Genomic DNA, 17,779 nt, shown 5'->3' with positions numbered 1-17,779 from the left:
ACCTGGCAAGCTAGTGAAAGAGTCAGGAATAGAACCCATGTCTTCCAGTGCAGTATTCTATTCACTAGGTAACATTGCCTCAACATATTTTATACCAGTGTAAGCTGTGTATGCGAAAACACAAGAGGAGTTAACTCCCAAACAACTATGGATTAGATTCAAATTTAAGTTTTTTAAGGAATTTTTATTTTTTTTAAAATAAGGCTGTCTCCCTTTCCTAACAATTTTGTTGTTCTTTCTCAGGTCTTGCAATACTAAGTTCTCTCCAATAGCAAGCTCTAAAAAGTTAGGGCACATCAGAAATGTCTAGACTAGGAAGAGACTTTAAAAAAAAAAATCAAGTTAGCTAACCAGTTAGAAACACCACCCACCACTATGCTTAGACGCAGTTTACCTTGACAGTCATGTTAGTTGGTTGGGGTTGACCCTATGCTGCCTCCTGGCAAAGCTGTTAAAACTGCATCTAAACTAACAGGGTCCAGATCCTCAGCTAAAGTAAAGTGTATTAGCTCCTCTGACCTCAACTGCTATAACAATTTACACAAGGTGAGGATCCAGCTCTAGGGGTATGCCTAGGTTAGAGTTTTAGCTCCTGTTGTTACTCAAACTCAAATTGCTTAACACCTTTATAAGTGCTATATATACACCGATATATTACAAGCTCCTAGCATGGATGCAATTATAAGGCCCTTATAGTGGTAGTGATTATTTCTGTAAATTTATGGAATTTTTCATGTTTTTTCTAAATGGTAATGCATGCCACTTTTTAAAAAAACCTCTCTTAAGAAGTATGAAGAGTTTAGAAATGAATGGTAGATATTAATTACAGGATAATTTGGCCTTCATGCTGTGCTTGATAGTCACTGTACAGATGAACTGTCTCTGTTTCTACACTCAGTTGCCACCAGTAAAATTAGAGGATATACAGAGTACATTTTGATGCAGTTATATAACCAGTGAGCTCAAGCAACAGGGTATTTACAGGTAAAAACATTAAAAGAAAAGAAGTTTATTAGACAAAAAAAAATACACACAGAGAATAACAGGATGTTACTTTGCAAAATGCCATATAGACTGTATAGCATTTATATGAAAAAGTAGCTTATAATTCTGATAATTTACATCATTCAGCCTAAACAGCAGCTCAAATACATGCTGCAACATTACTAGATTACATGAATGACATCTAGTGGACAGACCTTTTCATAACTATTAAGAGCTTCTAGACAAACTTTTCTGTCTTCGTGCTCAGAAAACAAGCACGTGAACAACAATTAAACTGAGATCAGAGCAAATTTTCCTGTTATTATTCATTATTATTTTAATTTTTTCCTTTCAGACAAACTCAGTATCACTATGCAGACATCTACCATTCCTCTCTAGCTGTAAAATGGAGAGATATTGGCCACAAATCACAGTGTTACCAGCTCCTTACATTCTTATTATCAAAACTGAACATAATAAAAAAAATGTTTCCACTACTGTGTGTGTTCTTAGTCTTTGAGATGCATCAGTTCATATTCATTTCAGTATCTCATCTTTATTTTATTCACTAGTATTCTTCCAAGTTCTTTTCTCCTAGCGTTTGAGCAAGATTTGACTCTTAGGAGGACATGCTGTGTTGCTGTTACTTACTTACAAGGCCCCGCACACGTGTTACCACTCAACAGAAGGGCAACAGGGCCCTCGTGTCAAAAGAAGGGATAACAAAATATCAGAACTCTCTCATTTCTCACTGGTTACACGTACCATAACAAGAAATCTGATAAGGAACTTTAAGCCATTAAAGGACTCTGTTGAGCTGCACATGGAGGGGATGATCTGTGCATGGATTTGTTCCCCTCTGCCTACAAGCAGAGGAGGGTCAGCCACATCTGCAGCAGTATTCTCTTCCCAGAATCCCATCCCCTAGTCACTGCAGAGATTCCTCCATGAGTCCAGAGGACCACATGTAGGAAGGGCCAGGGTCAACGGGATGTGCACCAGCCCATTCCACCAAAACTCGCCACAATCATGAGAGGAATCCAAAATGAAGTGATTTTATGTATATATACCTATATCATGGAGCTGGGGAGAGCAATGGGGGGGGCCTTAAACTGATGTGGTTGCTCAGGGCCCTGTGCATCTGGGAGAGCTCCAAGATCGTCAGATTTGCAAGCCAAGCACGTGGCCTTCTTCCGTGGGTGTGTGCATGTGGGGCGACACAATATAAACCCTGTCCTTCACTCTACTGATGGAACAATGTGGATGAACCATGAATGATATACCACTTACAATATAAAAGGAGGCGTTTGCTCTGAGGGAGCATCATCACTTGTAAGCAGGATGTGCAGGAGACAGAGGGCAGGAGGCACTCTACACAGCTTGAAATGCTGACAAACCTCAGACTCAAAGAAGGGGTGAGGTCAGACATGCAGAGGGGAAGACTCGAGACTATGTTATTTTTCAAGGGTCTGTAACTCTCAAGTGCTTTCCCAGAGTAAAATTTCTGTGGTCAAGAAAATCCTTTGTTAAACCTGTATTCCTTACTTACCTACACATCATCCCCAAAGGAGTTAAAGCAGAAGCCCAGAGAGCCCGCAACCTCAGGAAAACTGTAGGGGAGTATATGAAAGTGATTCGGGAGTCTGAAGCACTGGTTTCAGAGTCTAGGGTGTTTGGACTGCAGAGTCCCATGTTGCAAGGAAGGGAATCAGACAAGAGGTTCTAGACCAGGGATGTTGCCTATAGATCCAGAGGTTAGGGTTGCCAACTTTCTAATCCCAGGAAATTGAACACCCTTGCCCTGCCCCCTCCTAAAGCCCCACTCCTGCTCACTCTATCCCTTCTCCCTCCGTCGCTTGCTCTCCCCCACCTACACACTCATGCTCATTTTCACTGCAAAGCCCAAATAGGCATATTTATTGTTTTGACAGATGCACTATGCTAATTTCAGGTTTTATTTGCCACAGGACGCTGGAGCTGAAAGCAAAATAGTCAAACAGGGTAATTTAAAAAAAAAGAAAATTTCACAAAGGTTTTCACAAAGGATTCTTTCCTTCTCCTCTTCCAATTTTTTGTAACCACGATTAACTGTGATTAAAAAATTAATCACGATTAATTGCACTGTTAAACAATAGAATACCAATTGAAATTTATTAAATATTTTTGGATATTTTTCTACATTTTCAAATAAATTGAAATATATTTCTATTACAACACAGAATACTAAGTGTACAGTGTTCACTTTTCACCTCATACAAGTACTGTAGTTCAATCTCTTTATCATGAAAGTGTAACTTACAAATGTAAATTATTTTTGTTACATAACTGCACTCAAAAACAAAACAGTGTAAAACTTCAAAGCCTACAAGTCCACTCAGTCCTACTTTTTGTTTAGCCAACTGTTAAGACAAACAAGTTTGTTTACATTTATAGGTGATACTGCTGACTGCTTCTTATTTACATCACATAAAAGTGAGAACAGGCATTCACATGGCACTTTTGTAGCTGGTGTTGCAAGGTATTTACGTGCCAGATATGCTAAATATTCATATGCCCCTTCATGCTTTGGCCATTATTCCAGAGGACATGCTTCCATGCTGATGACACTCGTTAAAAAAAGTGAGTTAATTAAATTTGTGACTGAACTCCTTAGGGGAGAACTGTATGTCTCCTGTTTTACCCACATTCTGCCATATATTTCATGTTATAACAGTCTCAGATGATGACTCAGCACGTTTGTTTTAAGAACACTTTCACAGCAGATTTAACAAAACGCAAAGAAGGTACCAATGTGAGATTTCTAAGAATAGACACTGCACTTGACCCAAGGTTTAGGAATTTGAAGTGCCTTCCAAAACCTGGGCCAGATGGGGTGTGGAGCATGCTTTGGGATGTATTAAAAAAGCAACATGTCGATACAGAAACTACAGAACCTGAACCACCAAAAAAGAAAATCAACCTTCTGCTGGTGGCATCTGACTCAGATGATGAAAATGAACATGCATCGGTCCGCTCTGCTTTGGATCATTATCGAGCAGAACCCATCATCAGCATGGACACGTCTTCCGGAATGTTGGTTGAAGCATGAAGGGACATATGAATCTTTAGCGAATCTGGCACGTAAATATCTTGCAATGCCAGCTACAACAGTGCCATGTGAATGCCTGTTCTCACTTTCAGATGACATTGTAAACAAGAGGTGGGCAGCATTATCTCCTGCAAATTGTAACCAAACTTATCTGTTTGAACGATTGGCTGAAGTACGACTGAGTGAATTTATAGGGTCTAAAGTTTTACATTGTTTTATTTTTGAAAGCAGTTATTTTTTATACATAATCCTACATTTGTAAGTTCCTTTTCATTATAAAGAGATTGCACTACAGTACTTGTATTAGGTGAATTGAAATATACTATTTCTTTTGTTTTTTACAGTGCAAATATTTGTAATAAAAAATAAAATATAAAATGAGCATTGTACACTTTGTATTCTATGTTGTAATTGAAATCAATATATTTAAAAATGTAGAAATCACTCAAAAATACTTAAATAAATGGTATTCTATTATTAACAGTGCGATTAATCACGATTCATTTTTTTAACTGCTTGACAGCCCTAGTAATTTTATGTGGGGCATTAGGACCACACATTATCACAGCTGCAATGCGTCCATTAAAGGCCCACTCCTGAAGCACGAATACAAATCCATAGTGCACAACCACACAACTGTACACCTGTGCATATATCTATATAAATAAATCAGTAAGAAACTGACTTCCACACCTAAATGCAGATACACACGTGTATTCATGTGTACACATCTAGCATGCACTAACACATATACGTCCACATTATTTATTATTACAATTGCTGTTTAGTGCCTAGACACCCCAATTAAGATCAGGGCTCCAGGATGGTAGATGCTGGACATACACATGTAAAGAGAGAGTCTGCAACAAAGAGATTATAATGTAGCTAGACAAAGGTGGGGAGAAATGTATTATACATTGGCTCTTCTGCAATTACTAGTGAACGAGTTGGGGGTGCAGCTCCGTTCTCAGCACTTGGAAATGGTGATAGAGCAACACACAGACACCACACCAGCCGCCCCAAGCCTAGGAGCCGGACATGCCGACAGCTTCCCAGGAGCCGTGCGGCACAGCAGCTAGCAGGGACCCTGCCAGTCCCGCTGTGCTGCACCGCCAACCAGACAGTTAATGGCCCAGTCAGTGGTGCTGACCAGAGCTGCCAGGATTCCTTTTTGACTGGGTCGAAAACCGAACACCTGGTCACACTACCAGAGCTAAAATGTGACTAGACACTATGCAGACCCAATTCACTTGGAAGCATGTGGGACTCCTTGAAGGGGTTCACTTGCAACAGATTGGCATCAGTAGAGAGGGGTACTAGGGCAGGTTGTAACAACCTCTATACACACCATGGTGAGATTACTTCTCAAGAAGAGATGGGAGGTTCTGCCACCAGCTGCAACTGCTGTGAGTTTGCTCTAGAACAGGGGTAGGCAACCTGTGGCATGGGTGCCGAAGGCGGCACGCAAGCTGATTTTCAGTGGCACTCACACTGCCCGGGTCCTGGCCACCCGTCCGGGGGGCTCTGCATTTTAATTTAATTTTAAATGAAGCTTCTTAAACATTCTGAAACCTTATTTACTTTACATTCAACAATAGTTTAGTTATACATTATAGATTTATAGAAAGAGACCTTCTAAAAAGTTTTAAAATGTATTACTGGCATGCAAACCTTAAATTAGAGTGAATAAATGAAGACACGACACACCACTTCCGAAAGGCTGCCGACCCCTGCTCTAGAATATCTACACAAGCCTGTATAAGGACCACACAGAAACTTTGTGATCATCCCTCCTCCATCTCGGAGGTAAAGTTCTTTCTCTGGGAAATTTCTGTAACTCCTAGATTCAGCTTTTGGGTATGGATCATTTACGTAACAAGAGGTTTAACTTTTACTAAAAATTGTTTGACCAATATGCGCTAACCACACCATGCTGCAGGATGATCCCCTTCCTTCTCCCAGGACGTTTTGCCTTTGAGCACTGCTAACAGTGCCTTCAGTCAAAGCATGGATGAAAAAAATACCTACTATTTTCCTGGGAGGAATCTTTTGCAGACTTAGGTGATTTCTTATACCACAGTTGGATTATCTTGCAGATCGCATAATAGCTGATGTGTACAGAAGAACGAGTTTTAGGATATTTACTTCAATGGGGCCAGGATTTCAATTCTAGATATTAAGAGGATCTCAATGAATATCTGAAATCCTTTTGTAGTCAAATTTTACACGCAAATAATCAGGGTAAGGATCTGAATATCTTGATGAAAGAATGACACAGTTATACAACTGGATACCCCCAAAAGGACCCTTATTTCTATGCAAAATTACATCAAGTCTGCAAATGAGATCCTTCTTAGTCATGCAGAATCCAGGAGGATGTGTTATGCCTTTGTATCTTTTATCTTTCTGACCAGCCTCTAAGAAAGGGGATAGAAAAAGAATAAAAAGACCCTGGTACCTGCAAATCAAGAGGACAATCTAGGCAACTGAAGTATCTGGAGCAAAACCTGGGAAGCTGAGCATTCACAGAATGAGAGGAAACACGTATGTTGAGGATACTCAACCTGTTCATTAGGGACTGAAATAACCATGGTTAAGAGACCACATTTTCCTAGGGGAACAAAGTTTGTACTCAGTCCATCTGAGCCTAAAATTTATTTTTAATGGGAAATGGGCAGCTCTAAGAGCAGTGAGGTTTTTCACTGCCCAGAAGAACATTTGAAGAGGAATGAAGGACCATTGGTCTCCACTGGTAGTTTAAATAGCATGCAACTGAATAACTATCTAGACTAGCACAAGGTTGCCTAAGAGAAGCCCTGTACAACTAAGAGGACTTTTCTTGTGTTTCCTAGATCTAGAACACTTACATGTTGCTTTGACTCTAGGTAGAACTTAGACAAATTCCTCTGACAAATTCTATTCGTACCATACCAAGTCACATCTTTTGTTAGAATAGTCCACTGAGGATCTGAAAAAGAGGTGCCCTTTAACAGAATGAATGCCCAGAACCACCAAAAGGAAGAAAACTTTACCCAAAGAAGGAAACTTATCAGATTGTCTAAGTTCTGGTCTTTTCTGATTCTGGCTCAAAGTAGTAAAAACGGTAGGGTCACAGGATGGAAGTGAACCCAGAGATGACCAGCTCAAAGCAGAATAGAAAACAGCTGCATGGCTGCATTCTCTGGTGAAGCAAGCCGTGCTGCACAGTTTGAAATTTCTGAATGGTTGACATTACTTTGGTTGTCCTGCTTACAGAGGCAAGCCATGCCAAGTGCAAAAAACAGATCTTCAGATAAAGTTCTAGGGAGGGGTCTGACATAGATTTAGCTGTGTGCACCTTCTGGAGAGAACTGCCCCAACAAGCAAGTCAATGAAGTAGAGGATTACTTTGATCCCTGTTTCTTGTGGAGTGCGACTACAGTACAATTGACGTGAGTTTTGTAAACTCTCTGAGTTGGGGACATTCCATAGCACAGAACCGGAGATGCAGTTGCCAAGGAAAATGTAGGCATGCTGTTCATTAGATGGCTGGTATATGGCGACAGCTGCTTATTATGCTGATCATAATAGTCTCATTGTTATCTTTGTGCACCTTCCATCTGTTTGTTGTATCCATCTGTTGTCTCTCAAAATATACTTAGATTGTGAGCTCTTTGGGGCAGGGACTCTTTTTTTTGGGGTGTTTACAATGCCTAGCACAATGGAGCTCCAATCCCTAACTGGGGCCTCTGAATGTTACTGCAATAGAAATATTAATAATTTTGGTCTTGAAGAGTGATCAGAATGCACAAAAAAATAGCTTTCAGATCCATAAAGGGCAAGTAGTTCTGTGAAACAACAGACAAAATAACTGACCAAACCTAAGGCAGATGGAACATCCTGAGGCTGACACAATGGGTGGGAGCATTCAGAGTGCTCTGAAAATTGATATAGATTGAAAAGGTCCTATGACTCTTCCATCTAAGGTAAATGATCTTACTGGCAGCATCGTAAGGAGCTGCTTGACTGCAACTATGTAGAAAGACAGATGAATGAACAATATGGAGTAAAGGGAAATTGGAGGAAATCTATGTAGTAACTGCTTGCGAAAAATGGATCTTAAACAACAAACTAAAAAGAGAATGCTCCTCTGGATTTAAAAGTGAAACTGTGTTTACTGATTAACAAAGGGTAGTGACCAATGGTTCAATGTCTAGTTGGCAGCTGTATCAAGTGGAGTGCCCCAAGGGTCTGTCCTGGGGCCAGTTTTGTTGAACATCTTCATTAATGATCTGCATGAAGGGACAGACTGCACTCTCAGCAAGTTCACAGATGACACTAAGCTGGGGGGAGAGGTTGGTATGCTGGAGTGTAGGGATCGGGTCCAAAGTGACCTAGACAAATTGGAGGATTAGGCCAAAAGAAATCTGATGAGGTTCTTCAACAAGGACAAGTGCAGAGTCCTGCACTTAGGACAGAAGAATCCCATGCACTGCTACAGACTGAGGACCAACTGGCTAAGTGGCAGTTCTGCAGAAAAGGACCTGGGGATTACAGTGGATGAGAAGCTGGATATGAGTCAACAGTGTGCCCTGGTTGCCAAGAAGGCTAACAGCATATTGGGCTGCATTACTAGGAGCACTGCCAGCAGACAGGGCCGGCTCTAGGCACCAGCATTCCAAGCATGTGCTTGGGGCGGCATTTCTCACAGGGTGGCATTCCAGCCCTTTCGGGGCAGCCCTTTTTTTTTTTCTTGCTTGGAGCAGCAAAACCTAGAGCTAGTCCTGCCAGCAGATCAAGGGATTATTCCCCTCTATTCGGCACTGATGAGGCCACATCTGGAGTACTGTGTTCAGTTTGGGCCCTACACTACAAAAAGGCTGTGGACAAATTGGAAAGAATCCAGCAGAGGGTAACAAAAATTCTTAGGGGGCTGGGGCACATGACTTATGAGGAGAGGCTGAGGGAACTGGGCTTATTTAGTCTGCAGAAGAGAAGAATGAAGGGGGATTTGATAGCTGCTTTCAACTACCTGTAGGGTGGTTCCAAAGACGATGGAGCTTGGCTGTTCTCAGTGGTGGCAGATGACAGAACAAGGAGCAATGGTCTCAAGTTGCAATAGAGGAGGTCTAGGTTGGATATTAGGAAACATTGTTTCACTAGGAGGGTGGTGAAGCACTGGAATAGGTTACCTAGGAAGCCGGTGGAATCTCCATCCTTAGAGGTTTTTAAGGACTGGCTTTACAAAGCTTTTGCTGGGATGACTTAGTTGGGGTTGGTCCTGCTTTGAGCAGGCGGTTGGACTATATGACCTCCTGAGGCCTCTTCCAACCCTAATTTTCTATGATTCTATGAAGGGATTGCAATTGTCTCTATATGTGTTGACAGCACCCTGCAACCCTGGCTTCTAATGGTATGTCTAGACTGCAGGGTAAGACCAGGGTGAGTAAAACTTAAGTCAGCAGACTGTGGGTTTATTAACTTAGGGCTTGAGCATCTGCACTCTCGTAACCCCAGGTTAGGAATTGTTGAACCTTGGGACCCAACATGGGTTTCCACCATCTACACTGCATTATGTGGGCCCAAGTCCAACCACCCATAACCCAGACTTCCTAGTGCCATCTCAAAATGTGGCTGCTCTAGTCCTTTGTTCATAGTTCAGTGTGGGAAAATTTGACTGTCCAGGTGCCAAAAAAAGCCAGCCCACGGGACTGTGGAATACTTTTGATGGACTCCCAGAGCATGAAGCCAGCAAGGCTGCATCTACACTGCAATGCAATAGGGCTTGAACCCTGGGTCCCAGCTGGACTCAGACATGGACCCTCCACCTCAGTGGGATCCTGGGTCCAACCTCTACATTAGCACAATTTGTGTGTAGACAGAAGGATGGTTAGGCCTGAGCCGGAGGTCAAACCCTGGACTTACACTTCACTGTACACATATTCTTACTGATTCCCTTGCCTTGTAGCAATGAAAAACCGCTCTTCTTTCTGGTTTGTACAATGAAAACATAACGATATCTAAAGACAGGTTTGGGATGGAAATAAGATCTGGTAGTGAAGGGTTATTTCTTTTGTTTGTTTGTTTTTTAAATTCTTTGGGAGATCTTTAAGGACTTAGTCAAATGGTGCTCCAGAGACATTTACCAATAAAGGCATGAACAATTAGCCTATTTTTCACTGAAAGTTTCTCTATGCACAAGGATTTTAGCCAAAGTGCTATGAGTGTTAGAGTTAGAGTAGCCACTGGTCCATTGGAGTGCTGACAAGTATGCTAAAAGGGGTCATTTAAATACTTATATTATGCTTCTCTAGATCTCCATCATATCTGTCCTGGCAGGTGCTTTGGAACAAATGACCCAGTGGCAGGCTGCATCTGAGGTGTAATCCAGACAAGACTGAGGTAATATTATTGGTTAGGTAAAGCAGCTGGAACCGGCAAAAATCTTATCACCTTGACTGGGGGAGAAAGTTCACACATTTCAACAAAAATTCAAAATCTGGGTGCCTTATTAAGGTCCTTGGTTACTCCTGGCTACTCTGGTAACATGTGTGGTTGAAAGCACATTTCCATCTGATATTGCCTAGAAGAGTGTGCCTTTTCTTTTTGGATACAGCCATTGCTACAGTTAGCAACTTGTTTGCCACTCTGACATTAGATCACCGTAATGCTGATGCTACATCAGGAGGCTATATGACTGTCTAACTCACTGACCTACTTCCTTGTACTCCCACATTGGTCTGTCTGTATCCATAATTGTCTCTTGTCTTATTCTTAGATTGTAAGCTCTTTGAGGCAAGCACTGTCTTTTTATTTTCTGTTTGTACAGTGCCTAGCAAAATGGGGTCCTGGTCCATAGCTAGAGTTTCAAGGTGCTATGGTAACAAAAGATAATAATAATAATAATACGCCTCTACCCCGATATAACGCGACCTGATATAACACAAATTCGGATATAAAGCAGTAAAGCAGTGCTCCAGGAGGGTGGGGCGGGGCTGCACACTCCGGCAGATCAAAGCAAGTTCAATAAAACGTGGTTTCACCTATAAAGCAGTAAGATTTTTTGGCTCCTGAGGACCGCGTTATATCGAGGTAGAGGTGTAATAATAATGATACTACATGGTGAAACAATTTGGAAACTGAAGCTAGTGCAGAATGCAACTGCCTAAATATTGAAATTTGCTTCATTCAGGGAACACATCACATCAGTGCCCCCGAAACTGCACTGGTTGCCACTAAGTGTGTCAGGATAGAATTTGAGGTTTTGGCTTTAACATATAAAAGCGTCAACAGCTTAGAAGATTGGTGGGCCCATCAGGGTAATCTGATTGTGAACTGCGAAACATTTTGCTGACATTGACCGTCCACAGGCACAGCCTCCTGCAGCTCCCAGTGGCTCCCATTCCCAGCCAATGGGAGCTGTGGGACGCAGAAGGCCATAGGGATGAGCTGGCTGCCGCTTCCCGCAGCTCCCTTTGGTCGGGAATGGTGAACTGCGGCCACTGTGATTTGCAAGGGGTCGTGACTGCAGATGGTACTGTCAGCAAAGTGTCTCGCAGCTCACAATCAGATTATCCTGATGGGCCGCAGGTTGCCTACCACTGGCTTAGAACTTGCTCACCTGAGAGACAGTTTCCCTCCATAAAATATTATTGCAGTCCTGATCAATGAAGGTGTTCAAATTGGAACTCCATCAGTTTAAACAGGAGAGGGCTCATGGCAAAGCATTCCCCAGGAAGGGCCCTAGGATCTTTTGAATTCACTTCCCTCCTTGGTCCAATAGAGTCTGCATTTTTTAGTCTTCCTGGTACACTGCAAAATGCACCTCATTTTGCAAGCTGTTAAAGAGGATCAAGGGGCAGCAAATGAAGAGTCTGATTATTATTTGGATTGTCTCCTGGCTTTATACTAATACTGGAGTGTTGGCAGTGCCATAAGCTTGGTCATTATCTTAATTTTTGTCTTCAATATTGTCACTTCAATAGCTGTGGAGAGACCAGGGTTCCAGATTAGCATTATAAAATCAGTATTTAAACAAAGATAATTGAGAGCCTCACTGGCACCTTGAGAGGGACCGTTAGCAGAAGAGGAGCTCAGACAGCCATTCCATAAAGACGCTGGTGGACAGCAAGCAAGCAAGATGGAGCTTAGATACTCAGACTGGTCTCAAAAGGGACAGAATAACTGAGAAATCTTAAGGCAACATGTGTTTGCCCTCAAACTGTGCACTTGTATTGGTCACTTGTTGTCTGTGCAAATTATGCAAGTAAAATCCCATCTAGACTGACCAATGTCCACTCAGAAAAAGTGGTAACGTTCTTGCCCTCTGTTTTGTTACAGTTTTGTGGCCCAATCTGGGAACTGGGACTTCAAAAATGTTATAGCTCTTGCTATATGATAGCTTATTTTTAACAGGACGTTTAAAACAAATGAACAAAAACCCACAGAAGAAAAAAGAAGTCCAGGAAGAGAGCAAATTTTGGATGCCACCCACTTTTCTACCTCGCTGATAATTAATACAAATGTTTATAAGTAAAAAACATGAAACGATTCTTTATTCACAACAAGAAATGTAAAATGTAAGCATAGTTTCATTAGATAAAAATGATTTTTGAACCTTAAGAAAAATTTTCAAAAATGATATACATTGTTTTAAACATACAACTTTAAAAAAAAATCCAGCTGATATTTCCTACCTCCCAACACCTTTGCTCCCCCTTTAGTAAATGAAAACAAACAAATTAAGTTAATCATTCAGAAGACAGACATGATTTCTTGTAAGGCTCTAAAAACCTGTGGGTCAAATCATGTGAGGACTGGGTCCTTTATTTGCAGCTTTGGGGGTACCTGTGGTTTTAAAAACCTCTCACTGCCTGAACTATCTTGTCCTTAATAGAGACCATTTTGCCTTTTGAACTACAGGAGCATTTCTATCAACATCCAAATCTCAATAGTGGCTGAAGAGAGGCGTGTGAGTTAATGCTCTGAAATTTAACGTAGCATGCCTTTCCTTTTCACCTCTATTTCCTATATTATACCCATCAAGACCTACCAGATATTTCCCAATCAAACTACTCCTAATGATAAAACATGCTTAGAAGAGAAAAGCTAAGCCTCTCACTTCTTTAGCTCCCAGATATAATTTTTGTGTATGCTAATGAGCACTGTCGTTAATGAGTGAATCATTCAATTGTATTGAACTGAACTATGAAGAAATGTATAACAACCTTGTGTTTGAGAATTAGAATAGAAGACCATACATTATAACACAATTTTGTCTGTTCATATACTATAACTGGGAAAGGTTTTTTTTTTTTAAACAACACATGTGGGGTCAAATTATGGCCTGGGTTACAATTCAGCACCCTTCTGAATGAAGTAGGATTGCACAGGCATACTCAAGAGTAAAATTTGGCCCTGTACATAGAAATAAATAAACCACTGACAAAGAATACCCTGGCCAAAATCATGAGATTTCAGGTTAATGAAACAGGAATCAAGACGACACTTGATACACACAGCTGAATGCATTCATCGAAGAAGCCCTAGAATACACAGGCATCAATTAATAAAAGTACACTTGCTAATTACATGCATGTTCAAATGTTCTAATTAAATACTGCTTGCTTTGGTCAATACTGTGATGTGACTGTGGTCAGAATTCTGTCACGCATAGAGATGCAGATGTTGTAAATTGTTTACATTTTGGCTTTTTTAAATCCTCAACATCTGTTGAAAGAGAGACTCCCAAGGTTACCTAATCTGCCATGATTTAACAACATTTTGACATTTTTAAAGTACTGTAGCAAATTCCACATCACTTCAAACTTGTAATTTACTGCCTGTTTGAAGACTCATATATGCCAAATTTTTTAAAAAGTCTACTGTCCCAAGGAAAAAAAAACAAAACAGATTTTCTGAAACAGAATGAAATTTTCTGAAATGGGCTTTTTATTATTTGACCAAGTTATATTTAATTAGCTTTCTCTGGAAGGATTAACATTTCAAAACTTTGCATATTATTCTAGGAAGTGAAAGGCAATATTTCTAATAGTTAAGATTGGGAACCAAAAATCCAGGTTCTGGCATTCTACTCCAAGCTCTGTTCTAATTACCTGTGTAATCTGGTCACTTAACCTCCCTGTGTCTCAGGGTATCCATCTGTAAATAATATGCAATAAAATTTACCTCACAGCAGTGCTCAGAAGCATAATTAATCAATATTTCTAAAGCACTTTGAAATCCTTGGATGGAAGGAGCCATATAAATGCAAAGGAAAGTTCTAGAAAGTAGCAAAGAATCCTGTGGCACCTTATAGACTAACAGACATTTTGGAGCATGAGCTTTCGTGGGTGAAAGCTGCATCTGATGAAGTGGGTATTCACCCACGAAAGCTCATGCTCCAAAACGTCTGTTAGTCTATAAGGTGCCACAGGATTCTTTGCTGCTTTTACGGATCCAGACTAACAAGGCTACCTCTTCTCATACTTTCTAGAAAGTAAAAATCCTCATAATTGTTCACTAATGGAAAGTTAGCAGATGATCCATCCAAAGCACTATAAAACCACAGCACTCCCACCATAAATTACTAGCTCAAAAAATAGAGAACTCTAATTAAATTAAGATTTCTTATAATATTATAATATTATTTATAATTATACAGTCAATCCACAAGAACATTCCCCAAATACTTTTTAAAAATTGAAAGTAGACCAGAATATAACTCTTCCACTAACATTTTAGGCTAGATTTAAACAAAATCTATATTTATCCTATGATCACTGCATCCTAAATACATTAACTCTGTGCCATAAGTGAAGAGGGGTAATGAAACTTTCCTTAAGTCTTTATGCTATGCAGCCATGTTTGTGTGTTTCTTTTTCAAGATTTCAGTTAGGTTTTGGTTGTGCAAAAGAAAGAGCAAAACTAAGTGAATGGATCCAAGTATCCTAGCTCAGGAGGGTAAAGAAAATGTTTTAGGTAGTCAGGTTTTGGTTTTACTTAAGTAAACCCAGTGTCGTTTGGATTGGGGTTTTGTTTTTAACTGCTACCCCCTTGAACCCGAGTAGCTTGGGTTTTGCAGGTTTTTTTCCAGTTAGGAGGAGAAAACGATGATGGAGTCAGGTATTTCTTTGATGCAATACTTTTTATTTTAAAAGAATGTACAAAGTCCTGTTTTCCTGAACACAAAAGAAATCAAAGAACAAAAGAGCATTTCTTTCCTCATGGCTCCAAGCCCAGTTTTACCAGAACTCTACCCAAAAGCTCCCTCTCTTAGCTTTTCTCAGGGCCATGCTCCCAGTGCTCGTTCAGGCTGCATCTGATGCTACCTTGTCTCTCAGCATCTCTGCTCTTTCTACCATTCCTCTCACAGACATACCACCTTCACAATAGCCAGCAAAACCTCTCCACGCATCTTTGCCTTGCATATGCCTTTGTTTTAGGCTGTGATATATGCCCGTCTTTGAGAATGGAGGCCTCTACTATTTCAGCTACCTGGTTACCTAAAGGAGCTTATTGGCTTCTTACAGCTAACCTAAATGAAGGGTGGTAGTTACACTCCCCAGTATCGATGAGGTTTAACCCAACACATAGCAAAATGAACTGAAGTTCAGAAGAGGTTGGATCAAAAGTTACCGTTTTGGCCTAGCTCTATAAAATACAGATGGATGTACTAATGCTGCACTGATATATAGATAGGTTGATTTATCCATTAAAAAAAATCCCTGTATTTCTATTTTTAAATTTTCAATTTGCAGTGGATGAGTGCAGGGAAAAGCTTACCATTCAAACCCACACAAGCACTCAGTGTATCTATAGTCACACTTTAAACACAGAATTTGTTCCCAGACAGCAGATCCTTTTTATTAAATTTAAGTGCTGATCTTCACAATAGTACTGCCACCAAGATAAGTAAATGATCTGAACCAAATGGTTATTCTGTGATTACTGGCAGAGTTCTCAGCACTGGACCGATGCAATTCTTAAAAAGATCAGAGTGTGGTCATTTATGTAAATAGCATCATGTTATTCCAAGTATCTTCAACCACTAGCAAAATACCAGCAGCTTCTGAACTCCTAATAAAAAAAAATGTCTCACATGGGCTTTTATTCCTCTTCTTCCACCCCCTCAAAACATACACACGATAAGAGAAGCTGTTAGCAAAGTCAGTGGAAGCTACCCAAATGTTGTGGGACCTTTGGACCACCCTAACCCATTCATATCACTCAAACAGAGTCACAAGGAAAAGATACTGGCATTCAGTGGTGATAAAGTTTGGTTCAATAATTAGCATGCAATACAAATCATCTTTTTTTTTCTTTTAAATAGCTGTACTCAGTGCCTCTCTCGGGTGAAAAACAATCACGCTTTAAAGTCGTATAATTTCAGCAAACACCTTTGATCTTTTTTAGTGTCCTGTTAACTAATCTACCACTGATGAAGAAATATGCAAAATCTAAAATGAACAACAAAGCCTTGTTCTAGCCAGATGCTGATGCATTACAGAGTACTGTAGGTCACAGCAAGAGTAAATCATTTCCCAATACCATATTATACAAAACCACAGATTACAAGCACAAAACACATCTTCTGTTATCTGCTTACCTGATAAGGAACAATACTGCCATGAGCAGTACCCCACCGCTTTCCTTCCATTTTGCAATTAAGGTAATTAGCTGCTATATGGGTAAGACATGCAACCTGCAAGAAGAGATAAAGGACAAATATTCAGGGAGACATCAAACTTTCCTGGCATTTTCAGCCTGTCAGACAACTGTCATCTTACTTTAATTCACATTTCTTATAGACTCCATATATCCAATAGTATGACTTGTGTGAGTAAGTGCTAGTCAATGAACAGGCAAAGTAACCAGTGTCCACTAATTCTAATCAACAACAGTTGGCACTTCTATAGCACTTCAAAATAATATAAAAGCCTGGGCAAACTAAGCATCACACAACCCTGTAAGGTCAGGAAGTATTATGACTATTTTACAGCATGATCAACTGAGGCAAAGAAAGCTGCAATGACTTGCCCAAAGCCAGACAGGAAACAGTGACGGAGCTGGGAACAAAACCCACATTTTCTGACTCTCATTCCTATGCTTAAGTCACAAAACTATCCTTCCCCTATCACAGGATTATCCTTTTCTCTTCCCCAACCTTCTCCTTCTACTATACAGGCTAAGCCACAGAAGATATTTCAGGATTCTACCACTCACCACATGAGCTGTAATATTAATTATGCAGCAAACCTCAATAAATCATTTGCCATCGGATGATGAGGAGATTTATCAAGTTGTTACTCAAAGAGAAAGTTGAAAAATATGGCATGCTAATTTTAGTGACTAGAGCCTGGGGGGGTGAATCTGAAAGTAATCTGCACTTTATAACATCAAATGTGTATTTTAGTTGGGAAGGGGGAGAAGGTTAACATCTATGATGTGGTCATGCCTGAAAATCAGAGGTTCTCTTGCAATTAGTGGCAGATTTGACACTAATTGGAAGAATGCAGGATGTGACTATTAAGTTTGTAACTATATGTCTGCAATCCAAACAATACGTTAGAACATTACTTTCATCAAGGTAATGTGAAGGCTATGTAATTTTAGACTAACTTTTTCAAAAAATGCTCTTTAAATTACTACTAATGAGTCATTTTAACAGCAACTGTTTATTTTAGACAATAGAGCATAATATTCTTTGGGCCAAATTCAGATTTTCTT

At 40.2% G+C, this 17,779-nt stretch overlaps 1 protein-coding gene across 2 annotated transcripts in view; it reads right to left on the bottom strand.

Annotated features, from left to right (window-relative positions):
• Positions 1-17,779, bottom strand: part of SUGCT (succinyl-CoA:glutarate-CoA transferase) — a 473,401-nt gene that overhangs the window by 351,693 nt on the left and 103,929 nt on the right. For both annotated transcript variants that reach the window (XM_030551395.1, XM_030551396.1), the window contains exon 9: positions 16,659-16,754. In XM_030551395.1, the coding sequence (XP_030407255.1) occupies positions 16,659-16,754 (96 nt within the window). The remainder of the gene's footprint in view (positions 1-16,658; positions 16,755-17,779) is intronic.

This window comes from Gopherus evgoodei, chromosome 2 (genome assembly GCF_007399415.2).
Source record: "Gopherus evgoodei ecotype Sinaloan lineage chromosome 2, rGopEvg1_v1.p, whole genome shotgun sequence".
Classification (NCBI taxonomy): domain Eukaryota; kingdom Metazoa; phylum Chordata; order Testudines; family Testudinidae; genus Gopherus; species Gopherus evgoodei.
This window is presented reverse-complemented; position numbering and strand designations above follow the sequence as displayed.